Genomic DNA, 20,814 nt, shown 5'->3' with positions numbered 1-20,814 from the left:
CTTTGCTTGCCACGTGTACACCCCCGGCTTTGCCATTTACTCTTCGCCCCTTCTCTCCCTTCCCCTGTTTACTGTCTTTTACACCTACTAGGCTACTACCCATTTATTTCGATGCCCCCCCCCCCCAAAAAAAGTAATTATCATGATGTTCAATAAAGTATAATTATGTGGAATAAAATATAATTACTAAAAAAATCTGTTACAAGTAATTAACATAAACCTCTTATCATTTCCTACACTCCTACACTTTAAGTTGTGAGGCTTTTTAATAATTATATTAATTTTTAAAGATTTTATAATAATCTTTTCTTCTTCTTTTTTGGGGTTATTTTTCACTCGATGAAAAGAACTTACTTATATAATTACAAAAAAATGTCGTTTTTTGTATTTACTTTTATATTGTTAAGTTTAAATAGAGATTTTGTTCAGCCATAATTAAAAGTCATAATATTTAGTAATTATGCGTTATATTGTCAGCTATCACATTATATTACTACAATTTTTGTGCCTGTCTTAACCAAATGGGCCACTCCTTAACCGACCCTCCCTTTCCATCCTTCAAGCGTCATTCCACGAGAAACTATCTAGTGCCGCCCCTACCACTGTGCTCGCGACCTTTGTGTTCTTAAAATTCGCAATTATCTGTTATGGTCATGTCCATGTATGATGCTTTTTTGTCTTATTCATAAATTATTTTAAATATATTTTACATAAATTAAAAAAATCTTAAATTTTATTAATTTTTATTTAAAATTTAATAATTTTTTAACTTTAGTCTTTTTTCTCAGTTTTCTATAAATAAGAATAAAAAAATCTTTTCTTTCTACCTTATAAATAAGACTAGAAGAGTATTTCTCACGAAGAACTTAGCTTGCTAGCCTGTGATATTGCTTTTGCTGTACGCTTATTAGCAAATCCTCCCCCCCCCCCCATTTGGATAAATAGCGTATGCGGAACGAGATATTTATGATTTGTAAATATCTCAACCAATTGTAAGTAACTATCTGATCCCAAAAAAGCAAACTTTTGTGAACTAAAAAATACACTTTTTTTCTACGTCAAAGAAAGAACAATACGTTTTCTGAAAATGAATAGTTGACTGATCTGAGCCTGCCTACGATTTACAACCTCATTGTCATTTCATTGATCAAATATGCTTGCTCCATTCAACTTTCTGACAAGAATTAAAAAAAAAAAAGAAAATTTTTATGAACTAAAAATCTAGTGCTTTTAGTATATCATAGAAGGACCAACATGTCCGAAAATGGTGATGGGATAAGAATATACAAAGGCAATTATTTAGGGTTACAATCCCATGCTTGATTACAACGCTTGTCTGGTAACGAAGCAAAGCCCAAGCTTCAAACTTCTGTTTTTTCCCCCTTTCGTGTATTGCTGTGGCTTCATGCCATTCGTCAGCCTCACGTACCTACCAAAAGCCTTGCCGTACACAGAAACAGCCGCTGAACGCATCTTTTATAACCATCGCCGTTTCCTCTCTTATTAACAGCCGCATTTTCTTTTCTTCACCTTCTCTCTCAACAAAGGCCATAAACCCCTTCAATTATATTCTTCCAAATGGTCTCCAAAAACCCAAACCCCTCAGAGGGCTTCTACTTGGATTCCCCCGGCATGGCGCTTCCTGGCCTTGGTCCCTTCGCCTCCGTCACCACCGCCGCTGCCGCAGCTACCACGTCTGCTTCCACCGCTAATTCATCGGATGACCCTTCGAAGAAGATCCGGAAACCGTACACTATAACCAAGTCCAGAGAGAGCTGGAGCGAACCCGAGCACGACAAATTCCTTGAAGCCCTCCAACTGTAAAGCCCGCTTTTACCTTTTTCTTAATGGATAAATTTTCCCCCTTTTTCCGAAAATGTAGTGGGGGATTTTTACTATTCAATTGGGGCGTATACTTGTGCGGAATGGATGCATATGGAGAACTGCATCTTGAGGGTGAAGTTTTAGGTTTTGCGGGAGAGGAATTTGAACTCTGTTGAAAAATTGAAAGTGTCAAATGAACAGTGTGTATTTTGAGTGTTTTCTGCTAATTTATTAGAAGAAAACAATTGATTTTCTATTTTTAGCTCCTTCTTGGCGTTACAGTGCGAAGTTGTGTTTCTTGATTTTGTAGCTGATTGTCATATGTCAATGCAATCAGTTGTTCGTTTGGTTGAATCCGTGGTGTTTATTGTGCTCAATTTGCTCCTGTAGAATAGTCATGTTAGAAAGGGTAAACATGAGATGCATGAGTTATTTGGGTTAGAAGAGATGGGATCATAATGAAATTAGGGAGCTTCTTATTTTTCCAAAAAATCTTTTGAGCATGAAGCAGAAATTAACATTTTCTGTCTCTTTTACGGTCCCTAAAGGTTTCAAGCCACTTTAAATGAGTTGATTTTGGGTGTTCAATTGCACAAGTGAAAGATCGAGGCGAATTCAAAGGGGGATTGTTACTTGTCATGGGGGGACAATGGGTTAATTTTCAGTAGACTTAAATTGCTTCAGATTCCTCTGAATATGTTTACTCCCATAGCCTGCGGAGTTGAGGCCAAAAGGCACTGGAGAGAGCTTTGGGTCTGCCTTATGAGTTATTTGACCTATAGGAGCTTCCCTCTCTACTTAATATGGGCATGAGCTTTTCACTTTTGATTAGAATGAAGGATACTGTTAGGTTCTGCAGTAGAGAGAATAAGAATTGGGCGAGGGAAGGGAGGGAAAAGAACAGATGAGAAGGTAGAAGAGAGATTTGAGAGAGAGAGAGAGTGAGAAAGAGAGAGAGAGAGACTAGAAACAGTATCTGAAATCCTAGGAGAGAAGAAGAGAGAAATTCCTGAATAATATACTTCCATTCACGCCCCTAATGTCATCATACAATAGATTTAAGTAGGCTGAAAACATAACTGAGAATAACCGATTAATAACTTCCTAATAACCTCCTATGTTCTAGGACAAGGATTATCAATAACTGACAATAACTAATATTTAAATAACCCCACTGAAATGGTCTGAAAGGATAACTGAATACGACCACATAAAACTGACTAGTAAAAAAACTAAAACTGAAGAATAAAAATGACTGATTTGCAAACTATCCCTAACACTGGACTCTATCTGATACATTGACGAGTAAAGGGACATGAATATTGGTATTTTTCCCTGCAGAAAGCTAGGGATAACGTTTTAAAAGATGGAGCCTTTGACCGAGTAATTTCAAATGGTTTTAGTCTTATGAAGATTTCTTGTTTTGAAGGCCTATGTTTTGGAGATAAGTTTCTTCTTCAAAGGATTGTGTCTTGGTCAAACATTTTTTTCCTCATAATACAGAACCTCCAGTCATTTGGCCATCACTAACCGTAGATGTCTTTTAAATGTCATGTTATGTGAACTAGGTGGGCCTCTTGTGCATCGCACTAAATTTGAGGAATGAACCATACTGTTCACTGGCTATGTGTTTTGTATTTTATATTGATATTGATGGTTGATGTTGATTATTACTTTTTCAAAACCGTTCTATTTGGATGATAATTTAAAACTGTTACGTGCATCCTCATGGTGTTGAACTTCATTGGTCCTTTAAAACATAATTTTCTTTGCCCAAATGGAATGTACTAGTTTAAATTGAATCCTCCCTTTGGTGTTGGTTTCAGACTTTCTCTCTTGCATTATCATCACATTATTTTGTTCCTTTCATTCTATGCAGTTTTGATCGTGACTGGAAAAAGATTGAAGCATTTGTTGGATCAAAGACAGTTATACAGGTAATTTTAGTGGCGAGATCCTTTTGTACCTGTAATTGCGTCACTTTCTCATTTCATTTTACTTTCTATGATTTCTTATCTTTAAGTACAATAGTTTTTACTTGGCTTTTGCTTTGCTGCTGGAGGTGTGTTGAACGAACTATGGCAATATAAGACAATATTTGCTAATGAAAAAAAAAGAGTAAAGGCGGTTTGTCTGGTACTTCATTTTACAAAGGTTTACAATTGCCTACCTATTTGGCACTGATAATTAAGATTATTCATGGAGGAAAGTTGTAGAGGATGAGAGGAGGTGAAGAATTGTATCTGCTGTGGAATAATATGCCATTACATTGAAACATTTGGCCAAGAATGGGATAAAAGTGAGAATTGAGTTGAAGTCCTTGCTGTTTTATCGCTATTTAGGATTAGCCTGTTATGTTTCATATCTAAGCTGTGTTCTTCTTCTTGTTGGAAATTTGGAATTTAGTCCATTGGTTATGTTTATCTCACCTTGATATTTTCTAAGGGGACCCTGGCATGTTGGAAATGAATAGCCGAGAGACATCTGTTTTCTCTTGCATCTCTTACTGTCTTATCATTCTGTATTGCATTAATTGCTTTGATAGGCGTGTTTGTTGGACCTCTGGTCCATCCAAGATCTACAGTCTTCTGTTTCATGGGACAAAACTTAATACCTGTCTCAGCCATCCATCATCTGAGGCAATGTCTTATGACATCACTTTTAATACCCACTGCGCATGTAACAAAATGCAAATTCTTGCCTTGCAGATTCCCTGTAGTTTTTTTACTCTTTGGTTCTGTAAATATCAGGTGTAGATATTATGGCTGTTCTCTCCATTCTAGTGTAAACCAAGACTCATGAACTGTTTGAAGAGTTACTACTTCAACCTCACAATAACTTTTGTAGTTGTTAAAGCATAAGCCATCAACTTTTTTTACTCGTGATTCTGATTAAACTACAATGCATATGTGGAGCTTGTTCTTATAAATTTAACGCCTCTTATTGTTTATAGAATTCCCTCCCCCCTCATTTTGCAAAACAAAGATATGATAATTCTCATAGGTGGTTTGCTGGAAGCACAGATTTCTTAAAGGTGTTAAGCTATCTAAGTCATGTTTTTTTGTTTAGTGTCTGCGGCTGGCCTGAATTTTATACGAGTGTTTTAATATCACTAAGTTGGTGAAGTTTTTGTAATTTTCTCCAGAGATGTGATAGCAATACCTGCATATGTAGGAATGAAGTGTGACTTATGCTCATTTGACTTTTGCAGATACGCAGCCATGCACAGAAGTATTTTCTAAAAGTGCAGAAGAGTGGAGCAAATGAACATCTGCCTCCACCCAGGCCAAAAAGAAAAGCTGCTCATCCATATCCTCAGAAGGCTTCCAAAAATGGTTCTGTTCTTTTTCCATATTGTTCTGTCACGCTATATATCTGGTTTAGATCCATCTGATAATTGTCAGTAATATTTGGCAGCTTTGATACCCTCTCAAATGTCAGGATCCTTTCAATCTTCATCTCCTCTGGTTGAACCTGGATATGTAATAAAGCCTGATTCCTCAACAATGATCAAAACTCCAGTTACTAATGCTGCAGTGTCTTCTTGGTCAAACAGCACTTTGCAGACGACCAATTTACTGCATGGTACAAAGAATCACCTTTTTTTTTTTTTTTTTTTTAATACATAAAATTTAGCATATGTAATCCTGCAATCCAGCTTATGGAATTATTAAAGTAGCATTTAACTGAAGATGCCACATGCCAATAGTTTTGTGTCTCTAACATACGTGTTTTTCAGGGCCCAGAATGAATAATAGTTGCAGTAGCGGTGAAAGCACTCAGAGAGCACGGCCAATTGGTGCATCCACTGGTCAAGGGAATAATAGCCATCCGTTGAGAGGCAAGACTTTGATTAGTTCCTGCAACCATTTTTTGGATCATATCCAAATATCTGTCTCTTACCTACAGGACTTATTTAGCGTTCCGTGTACATATGCTTGAAATCTTGTCCTTTTCTTTCTTTTTGTTAATGAAGCTTCTCTGTATGATAGTGGCAGTTGTTTTGTTTAGTGTTGCATCAATATTTTTATTGACAGATTAACATTTGTCTGATGCAGTTCTGCCAGACTTTGGCCAAGTTTACAAGTTCATTGGCAGTGTATTTGACCCAAAAGCCACTGAGCATATGCAGAAACTAAAAAAGATGGATCCTATAGATGTTGAGACGGTATGTTTCTTGGTTTTTTTTCCTAATAGCATCCTAGATATTCTGTTCACCTAGATTCTTCTGTAATTAATTGGAAAAGTTTGTCCTGTCATGGTATATTGGGAGGAAAATTGTTGCTTCATCAACTTCTGGAAATTAAATTGTTTCTCCATTGTTAGTGGGATGAGGCATAAAAGGCTTACTCTGGCTTTGAATGTTTTATATTGACTTGTTGAAACAACTACAGCTATATAAATGAGAACTCATGCTTCAGAAATACTGACAAATTGTCCTTTCTGTCCTTTTGGGTCTATCCAGGTACTACTGTTGATGAGAAACCTGTCTATCAATTTAGCAAGCCCAGATTTTGAGGATCATGTAAGTATCCAGTTCACTGATTTGTTGGGTGGGTGCTGTGACGGGGTTTTTCTTGAGACAAGTACTCCGCTTGTTAAGATAATTTGCTTTAAAGAATTAGTAGTTATCTTATTTCCTGCTTGAGCCCCACTCCTCTCTCTCTCTCTCTCTCTCTCTCTCACACACACACAAAAAAATTGATGTTCCTCATCTTTTTTAAACTATCCATCTTCCATCTTGCTCCTACCAACTGGAGTTTTCACCTCCATGGGCACTTAGATCAGATGCTTTTGATCTGTCCTTACATGTTTACTCTCTTTGATCTTTGATTTTATTCCTGTATCTATAGATTCAATTGAATGACTGGATTGGGCCTTAAAGAAGTTCTGTCTTCCTCATATGGGGTAGGGTTTTTGTTTTCTTTGCCTTTAATTGTTTTTTGAGCACCATTGCTGTGATTTACAACCAAATGTTTTTATAGGACTTTCCCATGGCAGCCATTTGGAGATTTGGGTATTCTTTTAGGTGTTTTTTTGTTTTCCTTCTCTCACATTGAGTGGATTTTATGGATGTTTAAACCAGAGTACCCCTTCATAATGACGGGATAGTATTTGTGAGTACTAAAAACCTAATGGTTGATCTGCGGAATTTAGTAATTGCTGGTCCTGAAATGCATTTTTAGGGGGGGGAAAAAAACTGTGTTGGTCATCCACTCTTTTTCATTGTGTGTTATAATTCTTGCAGAGAAGGTTGCTGTCTTCTTATGAGGTAGAACCAGGGGCCATCTAGCTATCTCAATGCAGAAGGACCCGTATGCAACAAGCAGTCGAATAGTGTCAAAATTCAATTTGAGGTGGTGAAGTCAGGAAATGTCATCCTTTTTTCTGCTATGATATGCAGTGGCAACGTTGTCCATGAATAGCGCTGGATGAGCTAAAAGTATGCCGGGAAAGGGCAACAAGCTGAGAGGTTTCTGCTTCAGTCGATTATGATACCGTTCTATGCGTAATAGCTGCTGCTACTCAGCCAAGCAAGGCCTTTATTCTCTATTCATTTTCGTGCCATGCTGTATATAATAAAAATATAACACTACATAAGCACAATAATGTTGCGAGAATGTATAGCTTACATAGTTTTGTGTCGGTCTGTACAGTTCCAGAGCTCTACATTTTTTTTCCCCTGGACCAGCACAGTACCGATTCTGTCTGAGTTTTGACCAAACTTCAAAATACCTGTATGCGAGACAAGTTCTGTAGTAAACTTAAAATAATGTTCTGAGTGCAGATTTTTGGGCGCTGCATGTGATGGTAGTTGAAACTCCAGGTTCATATGGGAAGTTCATACTCATTTATTTTCTGTGGTAGTTTTGAGTGGCAGAAAAAGCATGTGAGCATGTGGTCCCTCTGTAATTGGATTATTACTGGACCAGCTATTCAATTTTACTGTGGAGCATGCAATATTGCACTTTAACAAGACGAGCTGGGTTTGCTCCTGTGCGATCATGTGTAGTAAGAATGTGGGCCTATTCTGGAAATTTGAATCTTCCCTTTAAAGAGAGAATTCTGTGAAAAATTAGTGACTCACTGGGTGATGGGGCGGACGAAGTTTCATATAAGCTGTAACCATGCTCGACTTATGAGTGGTGTGGGTTCTTTTTTTTTTTTTTGGATAAATTTATTAGATTAGATATATAATAATATGGGAGAGCTAGAGGGGTGCCCGCACGAGTTTCCGCTGGTGGTTCAACTGCCCTTCTTATCTTCTGCAAGACTCTTTCCTGTTGTCGAAATGATGTAAACTTGACAATAATGCCTCCTGTTTTCCTTTTCAATGCTCGTGTCAACTCGAAAGGCCAATTGCAGAAGCTCCTTTATAATTTATTTTAAACTGATTTTTCAGGTGGAATAAAATTAAATTTTACTTGTGATTCTGCTCAAAGAATTTGAATACATTCCATTCTTTTCATATTTTCATACAATTCAGTTAGCAATTAAAAAATTAATACAATACAAAATAAATTTTATATTTAGAATCGAAGGAGTATTGTATTTTCTTCGAATTAAAAAAAACTAAACAGGAACATAAATATTTTTTCCTCCAACAATAATCAAACATGCCCTGATACCCTGCTATCACTTTTTTTCGGGTGATATCCTGCTATCACTTGTGCTTGTATATGTGTGTGGATTATATAGGGAGCTGTTCTGCCCATCAAATAATGGGCTTCCTTTGTATTGGGCAATACGAGTTATAATCCAACACGGTCCACCTCACCAGAGCCTAATTAAACACCTTGGCGCTTATCTTCCCCCCTCACCTTTGGGCTTTGGAGCTTCTTACGAAACCTACGTCACTTTCTTGTTTTTGCGACAGCACAGACTCTCCATTTTCAGCTCTGCAGCCGCGGTATCTTCCTCCTCCACTTTACAGATCTCTCTGTAAAGTATGTAGTACCTCGAATCCTAATTATAAAAGCTAATTGATTAATTTGAGAAGATTAAAAAAATAATTAAGTTAGTTATTTATAATAAATAAGTGTTATCTTTCCTAAAATATCCTTACTAATCAAGTGTATTGGTTAGAATTACTTTTGTTAAAAGGACTACTTTGGGAAAAAATACATAAATATGAGAGACACGGTGGATTGTGGTCTTATATTTAAAATAAAAAAAAGTCAAACAAGGTTTTATATTAAGGACCGGAGGTAGTATAATTTATATATACTCATCCAGTCGTTAATATAAGACTTATTTAACTAATTTGATTAGATTAAAAAAGTTAGTTAAATTAGTTAATTGTAAGAAATATGACATGTTTTTCCTAAAATAGCATAATCATCTTTCTTAATATTCTTTTTCCCTCTTTCACTTGATTATGGTTGAAGGAGTATCTATGAGGTTAATTTAGGATATATTAACTTTTTGAACCATCATTTCAGATTATACCCGAGAAGAATCGCAAGGAGATCTGCAAATATCTCTTCAAAGGTTTCTTTCAATTTCCCCATCATGTGTATTTTTCTGAAACAATTACATGTTTTTGGTTTCCAGAGGGATTTTTTTTTTCATCTGTATGAAAAAAATTGGGAGACATTGTATTTGTGCTTGCCATTTTTTAAAATCTCGACGTACATCACGAGCAACTGCCCCGATGTTTCTTAATCCATACACATATTCGGCTATTTGGACATAAATTCATTCTACTTAATTCTAACGTCTCGGCTTCAGTGATTCTTGTTTGTTTTTATCTTGAAGCCTTTGGATGTATCTCAGTAGTCCGCTGTATCACTGATCAAGTGTACTTTTCATTCATAATTGGTTGGCATTCTGATTTCCAATCTCTCTTGGCTGTTAAGATTTACACTAATGGTTTTATGAATTTTTACAGAGGGAGTATGTTATGCGAAGAAGGATTACAATCTTGCAAAGCACCCAGAGATGGATGTGCCAAATCTACAGGTGTGATTAAGCTGATGCAGAGCTTCAAATCGAGGGAATACGTTCGTAAGAGTTTTGCATGGACGCATTATTCTTGGTTTCTCACAAATGATGGAATCAAATATTTAAGGACATACCTTAATCTGCCCTCAGAAATTGTTGATCGCCCACGGTGACAAGATAGACTCGGCCTCATTTTGCAAGTTACTCTATATTTCCATTTTCCAGTGTGCGCGTCAATTTGGGTGCTTTGTTGTGTAGGGGTCCTCCTCGCTTCGAAGGAGGTTCAAGGTTTGGTGAACGTGATGGACACCGTGCAGCTTCTGGTAAGTTTGGTGGCGACAAAGGAGGAGCTCCAATAGTTTACCGGCCGTCATTTAGGGTAATTTTTTTTTTTTTTTAAAATCTGTATCTTGATGTTTCTATCACCTTTGCTTCTTCAATTTTCTCGAAGGCAAACAAATTCATGGAAACATGTTTTTGGTCGGTCAAACGAAACTTTTCATCTAAACTAGCTGATTCTTTTGGGGCTGTGGCGTGGAAACGGTGCTATATATTGTAGTGCTTTAATTCAAGTATATGTTTGTTTTGTAATGGAATGGAGATTTCTAAATTGTACTGTATATTTTGGAGGCTTTTAAGAGTATGTTTATTGCCCATATTCTGACAGTCATTTGTTTATAACTGTCATTGCCTCGGGATATAGTATTTGCTTATTCGGAATGCTATTACCAACTTCGAAGCTTCCCGGGCTTCTCGCCTGGTTTTGCTACTTAGCTAGTAATGCAGGGTCCTGGCGCAAGGCCTGGCTTTGGACGAGGCGGCGGGGGGTTTGGCGCAGCACCTGGTGCCAGCTTTTTATAGACACTATTTTTTGTCTCCATTCTCCAACATTAGCTCTTCGTGGGATTGCTTGGTCAAGGGTGCTACGCGGGAGCGCAAAATCGAGGTTAAGGGTTAATTTCCCAGCCCGGGCCCAACTTTTTTCTTAAAATTTGTTTACAAAAGGACAGAAAAAATTCTTCGAAGTATTCGCTTGTTTTTTTCCTCCCTTCGGACCAAGAGGAAATAGCGAAAATTGGCATGGTCATCGATTCTTGATTATCATATAATCTGTTCTTTAAAGCTCAAATAAAGCTTCAGCATGTTTCATCCCGCCTCAACTGAAAATGAATTCGTCTTTGCACTTGTTCTTTCAATAGACATTTGCCATTTTCCCGCATTCCACTTTCGATTAGGCACCTTTCATAAGGAAGATCCGGGGCGGGGGCTACCATCCCACAAACTTGATGTCGTTTTCAACAAATCGGCAACATTATGGATGATCCTGATCGCCATATATGAACACATTTAGGCGAGAGAAAGTTCTGTTTCTATTTATGTATCAAAATAACAATGACAGGTAGATGCGCGACGCAGACACACACTTTGGGGACCCAAATTACATGCGCAACGACAAAGCCCAAAAAGAACATAAACTAAACAAGGAACAACAAATAAAACTCAACAAAGCTTATGCCAGAGACCACCCCGCATCTACCTCTAATAATTTTTAAATTTACCAACAATGGACAACAGACCGTTGGGCCGTCAGTCCACTTCCTCCATCTTGCTCTCCTCAGCACCGCCTTCTTCTAGAGGAGGCATGTCTTCATCTTCGCCAGCAGTTTCCTCCTCATCAATGCTGAGCCCCAGCTTCAACATCCTGTGAATTCTTGCAGCAAACGTGTTGGGATCCTCCAGGCTGAATCCAGAGGTCAAGAGAGCCGTCTCAAACAGAAGCAACACAAGGTCCTTCACCGACTTGTCGTTTTTGTCAGCCGCTGCTCTCTTCCTCAACTCTTCCATTACCCCATTGTCTGGGTTAATCTCCATGGTCTTCTTGCTAGACATGTAGGAACCCATACTCGTGTCCCTTAAGGCCTGAGCCTTCATGATCCTCTCCATGTTAGCAGTCCAACCATATTCGCCTGTCACCAAACAACACGGTGAATCAACAATCCTGTCGGACACGACAACCTTCTCGACTTTATCTCCCAGAATGTCCTTGATGGTTCTGCAGAGTTCCTCGAAAGATTTCTTCTTCTCTTCTTTCTTCTTTTTCTCTTCCTCAGTTTCGTCATCCAGTTTCAATCCTTCTTTCGTAGCTGACACCAACTTCTTGCCGTCATATTCTTTCAACTGCCCCACAGCATACTCATCAATTGCGTCCACCATGTAAAGCACCTCGTAACCTTTCTTCTTAAGTCTCTCTAAGAATGGAGAATTCTCCACAGCCTTCTTACTCTCTCCAGTGATATAGTAAATGTCCTTCTGGCCCTCCTTCATTCTAGTGACATAATCCTTCAAGCTTGTCATCTCATCTCCACTCTTTGTGGAATGGTATCGAAGCAGATCAGCTAACTTGGCTCGGTTTTGGCTATCCTCGTGGATGCCCAACTTTAAGTTCTTCGAGAAGGCATCATAGAATTTGTTATAATCTTCTTTATTCTCAGCAATCTCTGTGAACATCTCTATGCACTTCTTCACAAGATTCTTCCTGATCACCTTCAATATCTTGTTCTGTTGCAGCATCTCACGAGAGATGTTCAGTGGCAAGTCGTCAGAGTCAACAACACCTTTGATGAATCCAAGGTATTCAGGGATGAGCTCCTCGCAGTTGTCCATGATGAAGACCCTCCTGACATAGAGCTTGATGTTGTTCATCTTCTTCCTAGTGTCGAATAGATCAAAAGGTGCTCTTTTTGGTACGAAGAGAATGGCCTTGAACTCAAGCTGACCCTCCACCGAGAAGTGCTTGACAGCCAGGTGGTCTTCCCAGTCATTGGTCAGGCTCTTATAGAAGGCAGCATATTCTTCCTTAGTAATCTCTTCTGGCTTTCGCAACCAGATTGGTTTTTGTTTGTTGATGAGTTGCCATTCATGGGAAACCTCCTTGATCTTCTTCTTCTTTGATTTGGTCTCCTTCTCTTCATCCACTTCCTCGACATCCCCTTCCTCCTCCTTCTTCGGCTCATCATCTTCATCATCGCTGATTTCTTTCTCAGTTGTCTTCTCGGTCCACAAGTAGATGGGGTAGCTAATGAATTCAGAGTGTTTCTTTACTAGGTCTTTAATTCTCCTCTCCTCCAGGTATTCCAACTGTCAAGACAACAAAGCAATATCGTTAATCAGCTACCTTAAAACCAAAGATAAAAATTGCTCAATGCGACAAATGAAGTTAAATTATTAACCTGATCTTCTTTAAGGAACAAGGTAATTTTGGTTCCTCTTCCCAGCTGCTCACCGTTGACATCCCGAGTAACGGTGAAGGAACCACCGGCTTGTGATTCCCAAACGTATTGCTCATCATCATTGTGCTTTGTGGTCACAATGACCTTCTCAGCAACAAGGTAAGCTGAATAAAAACCAACTCCAAACTGACCAATCATGCTCACGTCAGCACCGGCCTGCAACGCCTCCATGAATTCCTTGGTTCCAGACCTTGCGATGGTACCCAAATTGTTAACCAGATCTATAACAGAGCAAATTAGACAATTCAGTAAACCATTTGCCATAGAAACACCCACAGTTTGTGCGCACAAAGATGTAAATTGTTTTATTTTATAATTACAGTCCATAATGGTTTAAATTACATTACCTGCTTTCGTCATCCCAATACCACTGTCGATAATAGACAGAGTCTTGTTTGCCTTGTCGGGCACGAGTCTAATAAAGAGCTCCGGTTGAGCATCGAGTTTGCTCTTGTCCGTTAAACTCTCAAATCGAATTTTATCTAGAGCCTACATCATAGAAACACGAGACAATTCAGTTTCCACATCTGTTTCCACATCCCACTTCATTAAAAGAAACAGCGAAAACCAGAAACCCAACTCCATATAATCACGCCTACACAGGTCATGATCCATGGTAAGATGTTTACAAATTCTAAACCAGATTTGAAATATTATCAAGAACCAGAAAGATACTAAAACCAACTGTTCTTTTGTAAGATTGCCGTGCATTAATACATCAAGTTAACAACACATAGCCATTTCATCTCCCAAACCAAAGTACCGTGATCCATTATAGCAAAATTTATCATACGTCTTATCTCCCCAATCAACATTTAAACGCACCGTGAACGGCATGAAAATTTGCTCACACAAATGAGCATGAAGCTTCTAAGCGAGTGTAGAACTTACATCGGAGGCATTGCTGATGAGCTCACGAAGGAAAATTTCCTTGTTGCTGTAGAAAGTGTTGATGATCAAGCTGAGAAGCTGGTTGATCTCAGCCTGAAAAGCAAAGGTCTCCGAGTCAGCCATTTGAACATCCGCCATTGAAACTCGAACAATGCAGCTAACAGAAACGACGCGAGAGCTTGAAAGAGGCTACGAAAGAGACGATTGCTATTGTTTAGAGATGTCTACGGCTTCGTCTTGGTTGATTTCAAAGAGAAAAGAGAAGGGTATTTATCTAACCAGAGGGGGCTCTGTTTTTCAGGTTCTGGATTCTTCTACCTTTCTCTCGATCGTTTGTTCGCGTGATTTTGGAGGGGGCGTGTGGCCTGTGGAAATGTGGGGTTATGGTTGGCTATAAACGGTGTCGTTGGACGGAGAAAGGGAGAATTTTAAATTTCGGAGCAATAGGCTGTTTGGGTATCTGGGTATCACCCGCGTTAGGCGATGTTCCCTTCAGCCTGTGGTCCTAAAAAACAAAATTTCGGAGCAATGAGGGGGAGGAAGGCCTGAGGCATCTCGTTCATTCTGGAATGTTCCCTCCACAATGCTTTAAATTGACGCGGGTCGTTAAAGTCACCCGGCTGGTCAACCGTCGCCCCGATGCGCGCTCTTCTTTCCTTTTTCTTCGCATTCTCTCTCCATTTTTCTGTTGACTTAAATTTTCATGATTATTTCAGTACCATTATTTTATCATTGAAATAGTATTAAATTAGGGACTAGGGATTAGGAAAATGGATAATTCCATTTAAATGATTAGATTAAAATTAATAGGAAGATTATAAACTCATTAAATTGGGGTTCACCGGTGACATGACGTCATAAATTAAACAAATAACTTTTAACTTTAAGAAATTAGTTACGTTTATTACCAATTTATGAAATTATACAAACTAAAGTATTTTTTCGGGGAAAAAAACCAAATGAATAAAAACACCTTCACTCTTTTAGCTACAATTTTGTAAGGTTAGCTGTGAATATAAATATTATACTAATATAAGAGTTAGTTTGACTTTTAATTTAGTTTTAAATATAAAATTTTAATTCATTTTGTCTCTTATATGTATCTATTTTTTTTGAAGTAGTCATTATACTAGTTTTTTTTTTGGTAAAGTCATTATACTAGTTGTACATTGAATGTTTCATCAAATAACACTTGATTAGTAGAAATATTTTAGAGAATACATTCTCTATTTATTATAAATAACTAATTCAACTAATTTTCTTAATTTGCTCAAATTAGTCAACTAGCTATTATATTAAAAATTAGAAGTAGCACACAATTTCTTTCTACTATAAATAGCACATTTTGATCAAATAATTGGATACCAAACGGGGCAATATAATAATCAACCCCCCCCAAAAAAAACAAAAAAACAAAAAGACAACCATTTTCTCTTCACTTTCATACGCAACAAATATTCTGGGAGTCATTGAACATCATTGGCCAAGCTTGGATGGAGATTGTTTGGCAACAGGTTATGTGATGCAAAATTGATTTTTCTTCTGCACAAATCTACTTTGACCCAACATGCAATGTTTGGAATGACATTTAAAAAAAATACTTTTGGATAAAAAACAAAATTGAAGCTGAAAATATTTTTTTTCCTTTTGATTTTAATTTTAATTTTTTTACCTTTTCTTTTCATGATTGAACTTTTTAAAATAAATTAAATTTTATCAATATCAATTTAAATAAACTTCATTTTTATGTTCCACGGTTTTGTCAATCGATCCTAACTTTAAGTCAATTTCTTCTTTTGTTTTGATGTTATTTTGAAACTGTGTGTACTAATTTAAAATAATTTATAAATAATTTTTTAATCATGATTTATAAAATACAAAATAAGAAGTAAAAAGAATTTTATCTTGATTTATATAAAACAAATTTATAAATTATTTTAAACTTGATTCCAAATAAAACCAAAATTTTGCACGATTTGAGATAAACAAAATCACACGCTCCACTCATTTAGGGATTTTACCATCACTAAAATGACGGATTAAAATGCTAACGATGCAAAGCTCCATAAAGCCCGTATTTTCATACAGACGGAAAATAAGATTACTCATTACTCATTCAGATCGCAATCTCTGCATATTTTATTGAGTTCTCTTTAGCAGAAAAGATGAGCAAAATCAAACAAGACATGGTTGTGATTCCTTTTCTAGTCTACCAGTCAACTTGTCAATTATTCTTATCTTCAAAGCAGAGCAGTCTTCAGAATCAAACCCCTGCATAGCGTTAATTGTTCTCCCAAGCTTCTTTGTCGATCAACCGAGCATCCCAGTCGCTGCATAGGAGGCTAGAGAGTTGCAATGTGTGGAAGCTACACCAACATTTGGTACCAGGAAAGCTATTCAGAATTCGGTAACCATGTCAACCAAATTGTTTTCACACAGATATAAAGACCGGCTGAAACAAGTGAGAAAAGGAAGACCAGATTCCCAAACTATCAAGCAGCCGAGATACAAGGGTCTGGCTACATCCCTCATACATATATGCCTGTGGTATGTGTAAGCTATTTTATTCGAAAGCTTTAAATTAGACTCCTCCGGTTTTTAATATAAAACCTAATTGTTGAGTTGATTTTGGTCTTAAATATAATACCTATTCCTCTAGTTCTATTTATAGAACAGAGAGAGAATGTTTTTTTTTGTCTTATTTATAAGTCACTTTATTAAATTTTTAGTGTAAATATACTATTTTGTTCTTCATTTATTACAATATAAGTAGTTATCTCTTTTGAAATGTATATATATTAAATATATGTAAAGTTAAAAATTTGTTATATTTTAATAGAGAGTCAATGCATTTTAAGGTTTTTTTTATCTATGTGAAATATGCTGGAAATGTTTTATAAATAGGACCAGAGTAGTATTTCTCATATTTATTAATTTTTTCTAAATTATCCCTATAGATACTCCCTCAACCAGGATCAAGTAGATGAGGGAAGGAAGATATCAATGAAGATAATTATGGTATTTCAGGAAAAACATGTTATATTTTTTAAAATTAACTAACTTTCTTAATCTAATTAAATTAGTTAAATAGGTCATATATTAAGGATCAGAGGAGTATTTTCTTTTCTTCCCCTTTTTTAAGAGAAAGAGAGGGGTTTCTGGTCAACACGGTCTGAAAAAGGTTTCACCCTTTCTTTCTCCTAAAGGCTTCACCTGTTAGGAGACAAAACTCGAAATGCATGAAACCACTTTTGGCATGGTTGTTAAAACTCTGAATTGTACAGACACACTATTAATCGACCTTAAAATTCAAATCATTCCAAAAAGTTATTGACTCATTTGAATCACTAAACATTTGAATTTGCAAAAAAGTTCCCAATTGTTGAGTTTGATGCTAGATGATTTCATAAAATGCTCTAGCTCATTTTTTCACGCTAAAATTAAAAAGAATTACCTTCTTTTTAGGATGCAAGACTGAATTTTTTTCAGAGACGCAACAGGTTTTTAAGGAGAAAAAACTGTCAACTAATACTATCGTGAAAACTAGAGAACACGAATCACCTTTTAAATTTAAATGAACAAAGTAGCACAAGTACTTACTACCATTGGGAGGACTATAAATCAACATCCATAACAAGAGCCATAGCAAATTATGGGAAACAAAGCATGACAAAATTTTTTTTATTTTGTTTGCACATGCAAGAACAATCAGACCATAAATTGCAATACTTTAAAAAAAAAAAATGTTAGTAGATCATAGATAATTTTTTATGTTGTTTGCGAGTAAATGCAATAGCTATCTTCCCCCCAGACGAACTTGCTCTCGCCTTTAAAAGAAGTAACAAGAGATATATCTAAATGAAGGAACATGAACAGCGTTGAACATACCTTGATAAGTTCAATTCTTCATGCTCTTAATAAGTCTAGCACCAACCCGATCAAGTTGCTTCACATTTGCACAAGCCTTCAAATTTCCCTCTTTGAAGAAAGCCTCAACCATATGTTTCCCAATTTCTTTCCCTCTCTCCTCATTATCCGTCACTGCCACTGCTGTAGGACCAGCTCCACTGATGGTACATCCAAATGCCCCCGCCTCTAAGGCAGCTCTCTTCACAGCCTCCATCCCAGGTATCAAAGGAGCACGCCTGGGCTCAACAATCTTATCAGATGATAATGCCTTCCCCAAGCCCGCCAAATCCCCTTGCAACACTGATGCCACCAAAGCCCCTGCTTGGCTAGAGTTCCACACATGGTGTGGCATGCCAATCTCAGCTGGCAATGCTGCTCGCATTTTCTTCGTAGGTGCTTCAAAATCAGGACTTACCAATACAAAAAACAAATCCTTCTCACTTGGAAACTTCAGTTGGATCAAATCCAAGGGCTCATAACTGCGAATTAACACAAAACCACCCATGATAGCTGGTGCCACATTGTCAGCGTGATAACCTGAAACCTTCTCTTCTGATTTTAAGGCAGCAAGAACCAGCTCCTCAACACTCAACTTATTACCAAAAATCTCATTCACAGCAACAGCAGCAGCTGCCGCGCTAGCAGCACTGGATCCTAGTCCGCTTCCTAAAGGCAACCCCTTCTCAAGGGAAAGAGAAAGACCTACTGACCGAATGCCAAGCATTTTCATGGCTTCGATAGCGGCAATCCCAGCACAATTCCATAGTGGATTCTTGCTCAGCTTTTTGGCATTGTCACCAGAAATTTCAGAGATAGAAATCTCACCAGGGTGGACATTAGCGTCAATGCTTAGGGAGACAATATCTCCGAGGCCATCAACAGCACAGCCTAGGAAATCGAATCCAGGACCAAGGTTAGCTATGGTGGCTGGAGCAAAGGTTTCTACAGAGGCGAATATGGGATCAGGCTCGGCAAGGGATAAGGCTGTCCTAGAGGGGAGAGACAAGTTGCATCTTTGGAGAGTCTTGACTGATGACACCTCAGTTGACTGTGGGGTCCAGAGTTTTGCTGGAGTGTAGTAGCAGCAGCATATTGCCATTGCAGAGATTGATACAAATACGGACACTGAACACTGGTCTAACTCTTCAACGCCTGTCATTATGAATAGAGTTAAGGGGGGGAGATGGTTCCAGTCTATCCCTACAATTTTAACAAGTTGTGTTGTTTATGCATCCAATTTATTTCTTAGATTTTGCGTATTTCCCTTTGTCCTTTCAGCAACCATAATATTTATGAAAGCTTTACTTATTGAATGAGGCCATATCTTTGAATCACTTTCCATCTATTGAAACATGACAGTTAGAGCAAATTACAGCTCAAATCAGTCTCTAGATTTATTCAACCCATATACATGACAATAAATTTGGAATTTAAAAAAGTGCAGATACTTCACAAAAAGCTTTGCTACAAGGGGAAAAAAAAAATAAAAATGTTTTATTCATAAGAATTAAGATGCCAGAGAGAGTGTTTGTAGCATCAAACAACAATTAAAGATTGAGCAAAGGCAGATCAAAGATAACTAACTCTAATTATAAATTTCTCACTTTGAAATGCATCAGTCAACACCATTACAGTCTGTCAACATAACACTTTCTCAATATCATTATGCACCATTCTGATTATTCCGTCATGTAAATTGTAGTCGACACAGTACTTTCTCACCATGGTTATCACAAATTACAAAGTAAAACCGGCATCAAAACCAAAGAACGCGTAAGCAGTGACAAAGGACGACACTGTCAAAAAAGTATCCAATGAGTGCACAATGATATTAGTGAAACTGTGAAAGTATGAAGCAAATTCCAGAAATAGATGAGCCAACAGCAAAATGAGTTGAAGCAAAAAGAAGAACAGAAACACTTGCCAAACGTCTTTCAATAAACAAACATTGCAGAAAAAATATGAGTTCTTCAGAGGGCATTCTAAGTTGCAGCAAGAATGTTGCATCCAAGCCATTAGAAGAACACAAGGGAAAGTTCAAAAGCAGCTTGAGGCTTCCATTCCAAATCTCTCAAAATAAAACCATGAAGATGGGGAAAGCAAATAAAACACGAAATAAGTCTTAGCAGCCAAACTCACCAGTGAATTAATTCAACAAAAATATCATAAATAAAACACTTAAATGCTCATAAAGCGAGAATTATTTCACACAGAATTCTCCATAAGAATCGAAGAAAATGCAGAATCGATGCGACCAAATACTGTTGCTTCACCCCCAGAAGTAAAGACGCTGGTTTTAAAACAGAAAGAAAAAAGCTGACAATAGCTGAGAAAGATCGGAGCTTGGAGATGAAACGGGTGACCGGCGAGGAAGAGGAAGGTCGAGAGTGAAAGAGAAAAAGAGTACCTCACCAAAGACAATCAAGGCCAGGCTGAGAGTGAGTGAGAGGGCGGAGCACTTCAGGGTGGCGAGAGAGCGGCGACGAGAGTATCTTCGACCAGTGCGAGTCAAAGTGACGGATCGCAGCGCCAGCGAGTGGGATCTGCATAGAGCGAAGGCCGACTATCCTGAAAATCAACAGCATAAAATTACAAATTGCCATTAAAAAAATGAAGTGCTGGTCGCCTTCTAAATGTTTTTCTTCCCGGACAAAACTCAAAAATGGCAAGGAATATGTTATTAAAAAAGAAAGCATGGAATAACTCTCACTAATAATATTTTAACAAGCAAAAATAGGGTGCATATGACTAAAATGTCAACATATTTTAAATGCAGATAAAAAATTATGAAGTGATTATCTTTTCATCTAATGCTTTTTGGCCTCTAATAGGTTAATACTTCTAAGAAGTAAAAAAAAAAAAAACTCTATCAGAATGGCTTTGAAAAAAGTACTTTATAAATTTTATATAAAATTAGAGACTAAACAGTCATATACACTCATTGTTAAAGAAGGTG

General features: G+C 37.4%; 2 protein-coding genes and 2 pseudogenes across 4 annotated transcripts; 2 read left to right on the top strand and 2 right to left on the bottom strand.

The window, feature by feature from the left end:
* The first annotated feature begins 1,430 nt into the window (after positions 1–1,430).
* LOC114752148 (protein REVEILLE 6-like) lies at positions 1,431–7,504 on the top strand (annotated as a pseudogene).
* On the top strand, positions 7,270–11,033 carry LOC114752164 (40S ribosomal protein S10-1-like; annotated as a pseudogene).
* An 81-nt stretch (positions 11,034–11,114) lies between these two features.
* On the bottom strand, positions 11,115–14,301 carry LOC114752168 (heat shock protein 83). The gene is made up of 4 exons (XM_028940895.1): positions 13,950–14,301; positions 13,406–13,547; positions 12,999–13,279; positions 11,115–12,906 (listed from the first exon to the last, which is right to left on the bottom strand). Exons 1-4 carry the CDS (start codon positions 14,085–14,087, stop codon positions 11,356–11,358), a joined length of 2,112 nt encoding a protein of 703 aa, XP_028796728.1. The 5' UTR covers positions 14,088–14,301; the 3' UTR covers positions 11,115–11,355.
* A 1,660-nt stretch (positions 14,302–15,961) lies between these two features.
* LOC114752169 (homoserine kinase-like) lies at positions 15,962–20,434 on the bottom strand. Of its 3 annotated transcripts, none has more exons than XM_028940897.1 (3): positions 20,266–20,434; positions 17,838–19,010; positions 15,962–16,342 (listed from the first exon to the last, which is right to left on the bottom strand). In XM_028940897.1, the coding sequence occupies exon 2, from the start codon at positions 18,955–18,957 to the stop codon at positions 17,848–17,850; it is 1,110 nt and encodes a 369-aa protein (XP_028796730.1). In that variant the 5' UTR covers positions 18,958–19,010; positions 20,266–20,434; the 3' UTR covers positions 15,962–16,342; positions 17,838–17,847. The 3 variants fall into 3 exon arrangements, with proteins under 3 accessions (XP_028796730.1, XP_028796729.1, XP_028796731.1); XM_028940896.1 differs by having other exon boundaries at positions 15,962–16,315; XM_028940898.1 differs by having other exon boundaries at positions 15,962–16,315; positions 20,271–20,434.
* Positions 20,435–20,814: the final 380 nt, after the last annotated feature.

Source organism: Neltuma alba, unplaced genomic scaffold, assembly GCF_004799145.2.
Source record: "Neltuma alba isolate B1F8T4 unplaced genomic scaffold, ASM479914v2 tig00007263_pilon, whole genome shotgun sequence".
In the NCBI taxonomy this organism is placed as follows: Eukaryota; Viridiplantae; Streptophyta; class Magnoliopsida; order Fabales; family Fabaceae; genus Neltuma; species Neltuma alba.
This window is presented reverse-complemented; position numbering and strand designations above follow the sequence as displayed.

What these genes read in the sequence shown, in the direction of transcription:
- LOC114752168 (XM_028940895.1), bottom strand. Translation starts at nt 14,087, where the DNA reads ATGGCGGATGTTCAAATGGCTGACTCGGAGACCTTTGCTTTTCAGGCT. An exon ending in TCATCAGCAATGCCTCCGAT is followed by an intron (nt 13,548 to 13,949) that starts GTAAGTTCTACA and finishes TCTATGATGTAG; the next exon opens with GCTCTAGATAAAATTCGATT. An exon ending in TATTGGGATGACGAAAGCAG is followed by an intron (nt 13,280 to 13,405) that starts GTAATGTAATTT and finishes GCTCTGTTATAG; the next exon opens with ATCTGGTTAACAATTTGGGT.
- LOC114752169 (XM_028940897.1), bottom strand. Translation starts at nt 18,957, where the DNA reads ATGGCAATATGCTGCTGCTACTACACTCCAGCAAAACTCTGGACCCCA.